At 34.1% G+C, this 14197-nt stretch overlaps 1 protein-coding gene across 12 annotated transcripts in view; it reads right to left on the reverse strand.

The window, feature by feature from the left end:
- The window catches only part of ROBO2 (roundabout guidance receptor 2), a 766078-nt gene that overhangs the window by 119195 nt on the left and 632686 nt on the right, over positions 1-14197 (reverse strand). For 8 of the 12 annotated variants that reach the window (XM_026664101.2, XM_087966645.1, XM_087966637.1 and 5 more), the window contains exons 7-9: positions 13505-13516; positions 4326-4450; positions 740-911 (exon numbers count right to left, since the gene is read on the reverse strand). In XM_026664101.2, the coding sequence (XP_026519886.2) occupies positions 740-911; positions 4326-4450; positions 13505-13516 (309 nt within the window). The remainder of the gene's footprint in view (positions 1-739; positions 912-4325; positions 4451-13504; positions 13517-14197) is intronic. The other 4 variants (XM_087966640.1, XM_087966639.1, XM_087966643.1 and 1 more) reach the window with 1 other exon arrangement.

Consider the following 14197-nt stretch of genomic DNA (forward strand, 5'->3'; position numbering starts at 1 on the left):
GCAAGAAAGAGATGCTGGAAAGGACATAATTGCATGGCATAGCTTTTAAACTGAGTGGGTTTTTTTTTAGCATGGTTGTAACATTGGTCACTAAATAAAGCAGATGCTAAGCAACAACAACTTATATATTATTATACTCATTACATTACATTATATATAAAATTCTGCCTCTTACCTGATAGTCATTGTTCTGAAAGAGATTTTATACTGTTTCTGAAAAGTACCTTCTGGACTAATAAACAATTCATTTGGTATAATTCATTGTGCCCAAAATAATTTTTATCCTTTGTCATAGGATATATATATATCTGTACGTATACGTATATTTCCTGTAACAATTGATTGCATGTAGGATTTTACTTTGGACTAAAGCCACATGCAGATTTAGAATTATATAACATGGGGATTATTTCTTCTAGTTTAGTTCTTCCAGTAATTAAATACTTTCTATAGCTATTAAAAACAAATACCAATAGGAAATAATTAATTATCTGCTTATGGGAAGTCTTAAAGAATCTCCATTATCTTAACTTTTGTCAGAGTGGGTGAATGAATGAACAAGGTATTTGGTTTCAATTATCCTTGACTTGGTAACTTCTTATTTAAACCACCCTAACTGCCTTTTGGTCAATACAAATAATTGGTTTAAATCTACAAACAATGTATGACTTACGATCATAAATATATATAAAGCAATATATAAAAACAATAACAATATATCATGAAGGTTATTTCTTACCATCTGTAACTTCCAACTGAGCTTTTGCTAAGATACTTCCAGCAACTGTGAGTGCTTGACAGATGTAATATCCTGCATCAGCCCGCTGAATATTTGTGATAGTAAGATCCCCAGTTGGTAACACAGAATACCTGGCATTAGGCTGGAGAGGCTGATTCGGAAATAGAAGATTCTGTAGAGGTAATGCAGATCATTTAATTCAAAAGCTGAAACACTAATTATTTCGTAAGTAACAGCAGCACTCTTTACAATGGGCACATTGTTATGTTCATATCACTTACACTTCCTCTGAGATAAATTGGTGACATTTTTAATTGGAACTTCTTTATATAATTTTTAATATGATAGGTGTACAGTTTTATTTTAAAATATGATTTTCCTTACTGATCAAATATTGATCTAGATATTTTAATTGGGATAGTATAATTTAGGTTATTATTTTTTGGGGGGACATTTAAGATAGTTTCCTTAAAGTTCCCCAAAAGGGCTTAATTTTAGAAATCATTTCAATAATGAGCTTTAGAAAAACAAGTAATTACATAAGTAGTTTTGTCAGTAGATATTACAATTCTAAAAAGAAAATTATATTATTTGCCCATGTGTATTTAAATAATCTGATGTTAATGATTTTTCAGGAGACTGCCCTATAGTAAATTTTATATGCCATTAAATGGTGATGCTGAATATAAAAGCTAAATTTTTAAATGCTGACTGTGTTTTCACATGACTTCATAAGTAATGAATATTTTTCTAATAACAAATCATAATAGCATCTTCCACACACACCCCACCCAAATCTATAGTATGATTTAATGAATGTGGGTATCCAGTCATTAATAACAGAATCAATTATCCAAATACAATACTGCAAAGAATGTGGTTCACTTATTCAAGAGTATTGGAAATATACTGCTGCAATCCAACAGAGAATAAGTATACATATTCTTTAATATAAAGTTGCTGCATTTTATATGAAATATTATTAAAAATGAAATAGCTACTAAATACAAAGAGCTATACAAACTGCCATCATGAAAAATCCAGGGACAGTTATGACATCTCCTATCCAGTTGACAACACTTAGTAAAAGAGTAAAAAGAACCAGTCCAATATAAGAATGCCTTAAAACAGTGGCCCCCACCACGGACTGTTTCCATGGAGAGAGGATTGTCCAAGGCCAGAGAAGGTGTGGTTTTGTGTGCTGCTTGCATCTTACAGATGGGGTTTCATTTGTTTGTGCGGTCTGGTTTCTGGCATGCCATGACCTGGTGCTGGTCCATGGACCAAGGGTTGGGAACCCCTGCCTTAAAATGCACATTAATAGGCTAATATAAGTAGCAGAAAGCCACATGATCTTAAGAATATGATCATGATTATTGAAGACAATAGAGCTTTATTTTCCTTTCTTTTTGAGAGAGGAAATGTAAAATTAAATGACAACTGGGTACACAGAATCAAAAAATATTATAATGTATATATTCAATGTAGGCATAGTGGAAGTAACATGCCTTTGCTATTCATGATAAAATGCAATGACAGGACTTTTAAACATTTAAAAGGTTGATGTCTCCCTACAAAGACCAGACATTTTTATATTAGAGTGAAAACATTAACCTGGTTAACCTCTGTTGCTTTACTGAAGCTCAATTAAGAAAACAACACGTGGGAATAATGAATCACATTGAACTATGTTTCAAGGTTTGATTATAAACAACTGAGGTATCAATTTTTATGTTACATTTATTTGCCAAAAGGAGAACATTTAAGCCCTCTGGGAACTTGGTCTCAATATTGTAATTAATTCTACAGGTTTGTAATTAAACAGCTTCAACATGTTACAATAAGTAGGTAACAGCATTCAATTAAAGAAGCAAGATACATTCTCACCTTAAAATGTTTTACCCTTGAAGTAATACCAATGAAAGTGGATAAAATAGGGTATTAACACTTTTCAATTACACTAAATGACTGTAATCCTGCAAATGATATCCTACTTTAATTAGAAGCTCTTCTCTTTATTACATCATGATGGATGTCCACTTTATTAGATTCAAGTGTGACACTATAAGCCTACTTTACATAAACATTACCATGTTATTAAGACTTTAAATAACATATTTAAAATGTTTGTTAACAATTCTTATTTTAATTTTAAAAATGGCATATTTTCTCTTCCAAGCAATTTTCTCAATTGCAAGCCAAAAATACTTTTCTTCATAATGAAAGCAACTTTCAAATTGTGTGAATCAAGTACTTCAAACAACGCTCACACTGCACGTTGAAGTAAACAACCAGAAAGCCTGTCAAGCTTTGAACCAAAGAAAAATACAACCATCTGTAGGAGAAAATGTTGCATCCTCATCTGTGATTTTTCAATGTACAGTGGTTACATTGAAAAATGGCAAATGAATTATCCATTGAATTCATACAAAAGTATCAATTTATATATTTTGTAGTTTAATTGATATATAACTGAGATAATATTTCAGCGGATCAACCATATGGGTGCATATTTTCATATAAACTAGCTATTTTCAAATAATAATTGCCTATTCCACGGAAAATGGCTGTTGTGGTTTAGAATATGGAGAACAAGGCTAAATTTAATGAGGGAAAGGGCTAGCATAATATATTTATATTCCAAAAACATACTGGATGCAGGGGTGGGATTCAAATTTTTTAATTTTTTAAACTGGTTCTGTAGGCGTGGCTGGGTGGGCTTGGCCACGTGAGCTTGGCTTCTTTTTTGCAGCAAACCCTTCCCCTCATTTTTTTTTTTTTTGCCTTCTGGGCTTCAGGGAAGCCTCCTGGGGGGTGTTTTTGCTTCCAGAAGGCTTCCATGGGGCCCAGGAAAGCAAAAAAAAAAAATGGAACAGGGGGGCACAGCACCCCACCATACCCCCACTGCATCCCCACTGCACTCCTTTTTGCTTCCTGGGCCTCAGGGAAGCCTCCTGGGAGAAGCAATAAGACAGCAAAGGGGATCCCGGCACAGCTGATCATCAGAACAGCTGATCGTCAGGAGGGGGAAAAAAAGAAATATCTTAAGGAATGACTGGGCAGGCGAGAACTCAGTCAGTAAAGTTGGACATGTGCGCGATGTCGCGCATGCGTGATAAGGACTGACTGGGTGGGGAGGGGAGGGGTGGGTGTAGAGGGACGGGGTCAGCCAGGGACACGATTTGTCCGTTCTCCGAACCGTGCAGAATCATAACAACCAGTTCTATAGAACTGGTCCAAACGAGTAGAATCCGACCTCTGATTGGATGGCAAAATAAATACATAATTGATATAATGATCCTATAGGATCAATTCAATATGTTTCAAAGTCTTGAAAATAAATTAAAATTATTATTATTATTTCATTATTATTGCCATTCACAATACTGATATAAATAAATAGGGGAATTGTGCCCCTTTATTGGGACTGCCTGCAAATTAGAACATGATCTGCAAAAGCCTTTCAAGTAACAGGTTTTTTAATATGCTTTGAGGAAAACTTCTGTCATGCATTTCTAACACACTGGTTCCAAAGCCTTGTATAGTTCTAGTAATTAAAGAATTAATTCTCATTAAAAGAACTTACCTGGCTGCCTTCTTTTTGCCAAAATACTGCTGGCTGAGGATTTCCTTTAGTTTCACAGGGGAATGTTACTGTTCTTCCCTGGGCAACAATCTGATCACGTGGCCTTACCACAAACTGTGGAGGTGCTATGAGGTGAGAAGTCAAAATAAGACATTAAGAGATGAAAGGTTTTAGCAACTATATCAAAAAGTTACAGGCCACAGTACTTTCAATTTCAGAAATAAACTTTGACTCAAAAGGAGTAAAAACTGTAAGCTAGCAAAAGCTGAATTAAAGAACAAGGAATACAATTTTTTAAAGTATATATACAGCATATCTTGAAGTTTTACTCTGTCAAAGTGTGATCCTAGGTTTTGTACACAGTATACTTTAGGACTATAGGATGACAATATAAAAATGAAACCATGTAATATAATTTTCTAAGAAATACCTTATAAATTCCAGTACACTTTAGGACTACAGAATGACTATGTGCCTCAAACATAGCCCTCCATTGTGAGACTTAGATAACTTTGGAGATGGAGAAGATACCTGCTAAATAAGCTGTAACACATTAGGCAGAGAGTATGAGAAAGGCCTGAAGGAGGAGAACTAAAGAAGATGTGGAAAGTAAAGGCCAAAGTAATCCAAGTGATGCTAAGAACACTCAGGGCTCTGACTCCTAAGATGGGAGAGTGATTCCAACAGATCCTATGAACGTCAGAGCTCTATGTTCAAAAGAGTGAAGTGCTAGGGACAGCTAAGATACTGTGCAGAACCCTCAAAACTCCCAGGCCTCTGGTAGAGAACTTGAGATTCCTCTGTTTTCATTGGTTGATAGAAGTAGAGACATCCAGTGATGGCACACAAAAACCTCTATGATTGCCTGCTTAACCATATCTAATTGCTTTTAAATTCAGAGTTTTAGTCATGCTTTTCATTAATTTTTGTCATTTAAATTTAGTTAGTGATATTATCTTAGAATTGAACAACAACATGACTTTATTGCTTGTTTTTAGGTTATTTGTATTTCAGGCTTTAGCTCTTTTTAAGTACTAATAATGGCACATTAGAATATTCTAATAAATGGAAAAATGTATTGTTATTCTTGTTTGTTGTTTGTTTCTTTTTATTATGCTGGTCAGTGACTTATGCAATGACGATACTGTTATTAATACCATAGCACCCACATATTTTAAATGAAGACATCCATGCTTTTTTTCCATCTAAAATCTCAAAAAATTGGAATTTGGGGTTATATATTTCTGAAAGGTAACAGTTTAACATTTATTATTTCCAGTTTATTCAGAAATAAACATGCAAAAGTTGCAGGTTTCATCTCGTCTGCTTTCACAGGTTACATATGTGCATCTTTATTATATGGTGTGAGGCACTATGTAACAAATTAAGACAACTTATATCAAAGATGGACAAACTCTCAATAATTAGTGGCACAGCTCAGATTGTGGCTTTTCCTCCAGTAATTTAGTGATTTGGAAAAGGACCGTCTTTCGTTGAGGGAATTAAAATTATGAGAATTGGAATGGAAAACTTTGGGAGTAAAAAATCAACCTGAAAATTAAAACAAGGAGCAGAATCATATCCTAAATATTAGTAATTTTGCTGCCAAACATTGTTGTCATGGTTTAAGGAGATGGGGACTAACAAGTAGGATGCTTGATAACAGATGTCAAAAGGGTACATATCAGCATAGCTGCATGAGTCACAGTAATTACCCCATTAGGTGACAAGAAGTGAAATAAACAAGGTAATAAATATTTTCATTAAATACTTTAGAATATTGTAGTAATCCGTTAATTACATAGAAATCCATCAAAGACATAGCTTCATTAAAAAGATGAAAAGATGAACTTGGTTGAAATAATATTTGAATTAATACCAATTGGAAAAAAATAAAGAATTTTATATTTGGAATGCAACTATAAAATCTTTAAAAATGTTAATAAGATTTATTTAAAGTTGCTTGAAAAGCTAGTTCAACAGTAGTTCATATGAAACCTGCATGATTTATTAATATAATCATAGGAAATGATGAGAACTCAAAATACATTTAATTCATATTGCAAGGTCTAGAACAAATGTTCTGAATGTCCTTTTATTTGTATTCAAATTATTTTTTCTAACTAATTGTGTAAATCTTGTGATTGATTTTGACATTCATAACTAAATTCATAAGTAAGCCTTTTTCTGAACTGAAAGTAGCTGATGTACAGTCCTATTAAACCTGATTGTAGATTGCTCTTTCCTGAACTCATGGCTCTTCTAATAATTGTACAGTTATAGGGCAGTTCAGAAATGCTCATGATTTAATGATCTACTGATTGATGGAGGTAAGTTTTATTGTGGCAACTACATATTTTTTGTTTGTTTAAAATCAATTTTTAACTGTATTCTTGTGCACTGCTCGAGGTCCTGCTGGTATATTGGCAACCATATAAGTTTGTTGAATAAATAAGACAAAATAAATAAAAAAATTATTTTTAAAATGAGTAATAAAGTTGCTTGTTTTTAGCATTCAGTTTAAACACAAAATCAAAATAATTCTGTCTTTAATAACACTGGAAAATAACACTGGAATATAACACAGCAAAATCTCCTATGTCATACTATCAGCAGTCCAAAAACATTTTGGGGGTATTTATATTTTTGTGTTTCTTATATTGTTCAGATAATATTTAAGTTTTAGTTCCACAACCAAAAATGAGAATTTATTCAGAGTGCATATTGGGTGTATTCAGATATATCATTTGACATAAAATTTGAACAGTTCAGATTCTTTGAATTGCATCTAGTAATTTTTTTTTTTTTTTTTGCTTTGTCTTCCACCACATGTTTTTGGGTTCACCAGATTAAAGTTTGTGATGTCACTTAGAATTGGCCTTAGAGGCTAGGAGCAAGAAAGGTATATGGAATCAGTTCCCTCCTGAGACCTTTTTTTTTTGGCCTACAGGGAAACTGAATTGTCATACGGCCCTAAATCAGGTTGCAATTTTAGAGGGAAATCCTACAGCCATTATATGTCAATCTGACATGTAAAAACAAAAATTGGTGATAGATGAAGAATTTAATAATATGATAAGTTTGTCATTCCTGCAATTTTAGCTGCTGAACAACATTTCTCATTAAATACTGAGACTTCACAGATGTAATCAGTCAAAGAAAAGAATAGCAGTTACTAACGCATCAATTGCATGACTACCCTATTAATCTGTAATGGGGCTAAAATCCGAGTTGGATGTCTCTACTCTTTATCACAGCATAAGTTGGTAGCTTTGAAGGGATCCATTGATAAAAATGTGAAAAGATGCTTTATTTGACCCTTAGCCTTTCCTGCAGTGACTCTTGTACTGTTTTTTAGAAAGAAATTGGGAGAACCTAGTGTCTGCAACGATTACTGGCAACTGTATCAGATTACTGTTTATAATCATTACTCTTTGTCATTCATCTCTGAATGCCCCTACAACACTAAATGTTTATCAAGTTAGATATTAGAGGTTGTACAATTTAATGTGCAAAAGAAAGAGAAATGAATGGAATACAGTGTTTTGAACATACTATGGGCATATTGAATATATGGTCATGTGTCTTGGATTGATGAATCCTTGTGTAATCTTCCAGCATTTTATTAGCAATGTGTTCTGAGATCTCCTGGATCATTATATTTAGATTTCAGCAAGGCATTCGACAAAGTAGACCACAACCTACTTCTTAGTAAGCTAGAAAAAGGTGGAAAAGATAGCACCACCACTAGATGGACTCGCAACTGGCTGGCAAACCGTACTCAACGAGTAGTCCTTAATGGGTCTAAGTCTACATGGAAGGAAGAAAGCAGTGGATGCCACAAGATTCCGTCTTAGGCCAATACTCTTCAATATCTTCATTAACGACATAGATGAGGGAATAGAAGGAGAACTTACCAAATTTGCAGATGATACGAAGCTGGCAGGAATAGCTAACACCCAGGAAGATAGGCTCAAGATCCAGATGGATCTTGACAGACTAGAACACTGGGCCGTATCTAACAAAATGAAATTCAATGTAGAGAAAAGTAAAGTCCTATAGTTAAGCAAGAAAAACCAAAATACACATATAGACTGGGTGAAACCAGGCTCGATAGCAGTAACTGTGAGAGGGATCTTAGAGTCTTAGTGGACAACCAGCTAAATATGAGCCAGCAATGTGCAGCCGCCGCCAAAAAAGCTAATGCAATCCTAAGTTGTATTAACAGAGGGATACAGTCAAGATCAAGGGAAGTACTAATACCACTCTATAAAGCCTTAGTAAGACCACACCTAGAGTACTGCATCCAGTTTTGGTCACCACATTATAAAAAAGATGTTGAGACTCTAGAAAAAGTACAGAGAAGAGCAACCAGGATGATTAGGGGACTGGAGGCTAAAACATACAATGAACAGTTGCAGGAACTGGGCTTGGCTAGTCTAGTAAAGAGAAGGACCAGGGGAGATATGATAGCAGTCTTCCAATATTTGAGGGGCTGCCACAGAGAGGAAGGGGTCAGGCTATTTTCTAAAGCTCCTGTAGGCCAGACAAGGAATAATGGATGGAAACTGAACAAGGAGAGATTTAACCTGGAAACAAGGAGAAACTTTCTGACAGTGAGAACAATCAACCAATGGAACAGCTTGCCCTTGGAAGTTGTGGGAGCGCCATCACTTGAGACTTTCAAGAAGAGATTGGACTGCCATTTGTCAGAAATGGTGTAGGGTCTCCTGCTTCGGCTGTTGGACTAGATGACCTACAAGGTCCCTTCCAACTCTGATTGTCTGTATCTGTATTACATCATTATTTATATTGATGATATTCTGATTTTCTTGACTTCTATTGCAGAGCATGAACAACATATCAGACCAATTTACAGAGACTGCAGAAAAATCATATATTTACAAAACTCACTTAGTATGAATTTGAGAGTACCACAATAGAATTTCTAGGCAATCATATGTCTTCTATTGATAGTGCCATGTATCCTGATAAGGTGGATGTTATCTTGTTTTGGTAGTCCTCACACAAGGATGAACAATGCATCCTGGGCTTTGCAAATTATGACCAGTTCTTTATTAGAAGTCACAGTACCATTGACCAACCTCTTCCAGAAGATCACTGTTCAATGATAAGGTTCAGAAAGCTTTTGAAGCTTTAAAGTCTGCATTTGCCTCTCAGCTCAATCTTTGTCATTCAGATCCAGCAAGTCCTTTTGTTATAGAGACTGACATATTTGAGATAGTGTTGGGAGCAGTACTATTTCAGACAGATTTGATGTTCCTCCAATATATACTCTTGTAGCTATTACTCTCAGAAATGGAAAGATGGCTGAGAAAAACAGTATCATTGGATAAGGAATTGCCAGCAATTAAAGCCACTTCTGAAATCCTGAGACATCTGATAGAAGGAGCCAGACACCCAGTGGAAGTCTGTATTGATCACCAAAATCATAAACATCTTTAAACTATCAGGAAACTAAATCAAATACTAATCCACTCAATGTTTTTCTTTGTTCACTTTAATTTCAGAATCATATCCCTTGCATATATTCATATAACTAATGTGCTGATTCCCTCTATGAACGTTCTGACCCTGACTCACAATCTGCCACTGTCAAACATTCAGAAAACACTGTTGCTCCAATGTTCCATTAACTTACAGGAACTAAAGGAACAGTAACATCTAGATATTCACAGACCTGTTGGAGGGAAATTGCAGGAGAAATTCTTGCAATTTAAGTTTCCACTGAGCCCTTATGGAGTATGGTCCTAAGACTGAGCCACAACAGTCCATTGGCAAGACACTTTGGACAATTTAAGATTCTATATTTATTGAGTAAAAAATCCTGCTGGCTACATCTCCAAATAGAGGTGGAGCAGTATGTCACTTCCTGTCCTGATTGTTGTTGATATTCCACAAAAGCTACCTGGGGAACTTCTATTAGTGTGAATCCTGGAAAGATCCTGACAAACCATGTCCTTCTGTATATCACTATATCAGACTATACTTTATTTATTTATTTATTTAGTCAATGATGCATTTGATAATATATATATAAGTAAAAATATGATTATTAATACATGAAATAGATACGAATAAAAGGGAACATTAAGACAGGGATGGTAGGCATGTTGGTGTGCTTATGCATGTCCTTAATATATATACCATTACTGCCTTAATATATATTATTGAACCTCTACCAAAAGGACCACCAACCCTATTGGTGGTTCATTTCATTCCCTGTACCTGCTTACTCACAGCAAAGGAGGTGACAAGTCTCTTTTTAGATAATATTTTCCACCTAAATGAATTACATGAGCATCTGATTTCTTATCAGGGCCAGGAAATCACTGCTTCGTTTGGATGTTACTCTAACAGGTTTGGGGGTGCAAGTCCATCTTTCCTCAGCTGTCATATCCAAACAGACAGGCAAACCTGAACTTGTGAATGCTATCCTTAAGAATATTTCTGTGATTATGTCAATTATCAAGAAGACAATTGGGTTGAGTGTCTGGCTGCAGTGGAGTTTGTCTACAACAATGTAAAATACACCTCCATAAAGATATCCCTGTTCCTACTGGTAGTTAATTATGGTTTCTACCCTTATTTCTTTCTTTTGAATTCCTTTAATTCATCAATTCTAGTCAAAGATCAGTTCTCATAGGAACTGAAGGCAACCCACTAAGTCCTTCAAGACCAGGTACAGGAGGCAAAGAATTTCAACATCATCAACTTAAGTCACCTTGTCTTTTGCAGGCTTTGTGTGAATTTCCACCTGACATTTGTTACTCAGTGCAGATCCAAAAAAAACTAAATGACCAGTTCCCAGTTCTTTTTCCCATTGAAGCAGAGGGTTATCAATTGCAATTATCAAAATGCACTCAGTCTTCCATATATCGTATTGCTGTAGTATCAATATGTTGGCTTCAACACTGATGACAATACTTGATAGTCTGGAAGGGAAACGGTGGAGAGAAATGTTCCTGGGAGGATGCACCACTCTTGGTATTTCACCATTGCTGATACCCAAAAAATCCTAAACCCTCAACTGAGGTTGGAGGAAATTGTGGAGAGGGGGAGATGGTCACAGCTCAGAACTCATGTGCTCAGTCTAAATATGTAGAAAAAGTCCCTTATTTAAAGACAGCTTGCTGCAACCTCATTTAAGAGGCAGCCCTGAGCCATCATCCTTCACTGAAATTGTTTGAGTGCTGGTTGTTACATGATGCTTATTTGGATTCTGTTTGTGAAAATTTGATCTCTGGACTGGCTAACCATTCTGCTCTGGCTGATGAAACTCTGGACTGGATTTTAAGTATTATTCTGCATGTTCCTGTTGAAAGCAAATCCACCCCAGGAAAGCTCATTCAGAGAGTCTGTTTTGATTTTCATTCATTGCCTGCTGATATCTCCTTGAACTTGAGTAAACTGTTAATTTCTTTAACAAATGTGTGTGAGTGTATAATTGAAACCTGAAGCAGGACAATAACTGCTACTATATTTGGGACAAACAAAGCAGGTAGAAACAGTGCAATAGAATTTCTGTGTATGAAGATATCAATTTGTCTATCTGAAAATCTGATGAGAACAATAGTAGACAACAATGGAGGAAAAATAAATGAATGCTCTATTTCCAGAATTTATCTAATGTAAACTATAGAAGATAATCTAAATGCTTAAGTTAAAAAAAGATATCTCAGAAATAAGGAAAATAGTTATTAGTTATGTTTTACAAAGAGAGGTCAGGTGTTAAATATTAAACAGATTAATAATAATCTATTACAATCCCAATCAATGACAGGCAGAACTGTGTTTGACTGCATACACAAATTCAGTAACACATGATACAAATGATTTGTTTTAATAGAGAAGGCAGGGTTAATTTAATAATTTATACCAATAATTTAATGATTTAAAATTGAATTTTAATGTTTGGTTTTGGAAAATGAAAATAATACAAGAAGCAATGATTAACTCTGGATCTTTTCTTTTCCTCTCAGACAGAATGAAAACTTTTAAAACAATACCTATCCTGTATTTCATATCACATACAACCAAAGGACACATACGTATTTGACACATTAGTAAAAAGCTTCTTTTATTTCAGTTGAAACCCTATAAAATAATAGCAATGATATCAACAGTTTTATAACCTCTCAGTATTAGTATAGTTATTTAACAATGTCACTGAAAAAACAATCTCTACAAATGTCATTTCACAGAACATTGTACCAGTATTCTGTTGTATATCATATTGAGCATACTGAACACAACTGGCATTTCTAATACAAATAAAAATGACATGAATAACAATTCTTAAATAATTTCTGTGTAAATATTTCTTTAATATTAGAAATAAAATTCATTTCAGCTAAAGCATAACTTTTGCATTTTTTCAAAGAATACAACACCAAAAATATAAATCTACTTATACCAGTCACTGCTGTTTTAATTTTTTTCCCAGTACATTACTACTGATACAATCAAAGAACATAATTTCATTTATTTCAGTGAGGGTACAAATTAGATTGCAGGTTTTTTAATAAAAATGTATTCATTATTTCTATTATGCAACAGTTCAGATTCAGACATGACACCAAATTATTAAGGTCCTTGCATTATTCTAATTTTTGTACTGTATAATAACTTTGAAAACAGGTAAATAATAATTCTTTCCTTCTCTATTTAGTAATTAATATGTCAAGATTCTGGCAGTTACCCCAATCAAATCATGATTCTCAAGCCAATCTTTCAAAACTTCAAAAGGATTTATTGGGAGTTAAAATGTTCTGCACTGCCTGGGTGTAGCCAACTTTGAGACACATAATTCATTGTCATCCTTGACCCTGGTTTCCCCGCAACCCCTGGGTGTATCATAATTCATATTCTCCAATGGGACACATCCATAGCCAAGAATCATCAATCATGTTCTCCAGTTAGAATTTTGCGCAGCAGAAAGTTCAGTCACCTAGTTACTATCTTTGAAAACTATTTATGGAATGCACTTTCAGTTTCCAAGCTGCCGCACTGCTCCCCTCCCTTTCTGTTGGCAACTCCATATAAATATTTTATGAGTTGACATAATAATTATTTTAAAACACATCTGTATGATAATAAATGAAAGATGGAGAATTATATGAAATTATGCTAAAATGGATAGAAGGATGGCTACTTACCAACAGGACGAACTGGAGATATTACAATGGTGTGGTGAAAACATAACAAAATTAAAGAAAAAAAAAGAATTTGTCAGAACGCATGATGTGTAATGCTATGCTATATGTGGATAATTACCTGAACATTATTCATATATAGCAACCATAATTAATAATTTCTTTCTACTATTTATGATTTTAAAACTGAATCAAGAAATACATGCATAGAATTTAATTATATAGAATTAGTGATCTGATTACTTCTATTGTTAGGTTCATATGACACTATCAAATGTCATTATAAATATTTAAAGAAAAGCAGCTCAATCTCCAGATTTTCTTTTATTTAATCCAAACTCACACATTGGAAAATATTAATCCAATGAAAAGAAGGAATAACATCAATATTTGACTTAAACACCAATGGCGTTTAACCGTATCTAGCTAGGATTTTGGAGAAAAGCCAAAAATATGTAGTAATATCTGTGTGTATGTATAATATTTTAGTAATAAAGAAAATGTATTTTTCCATATTCACTGATTGAGATGATAAAATTAAAACAACTAATTTTGAATGATCAAAGGGATTTTAACAGAATTTCAGAAAATACTGTTGGGTAACTCTTACCTTTTTTTAAAAAAAAATGGACCTGATATTGATAAATGGATATTTTTCTTTCAAATATATGTTAACTGAGTGTCTTCAGTTTAGCA

The sequence above is a fragment of the Notechis scutatus genome, chromosome 5, assembly GCF_049901735.1.
Source record: "Notechis scutatus isolate UNSWTSFEM ecotype Mainland chromosome 5, rNotScu1.2, whole genome shotgun sequence".
Taxonomy (NCBI): domain Eukaryota; kingdom Metazoa; phylum Chordata; class Lepidosauria; order Squamata; family Elapidae; genus Notechis; species Notechis scutatus.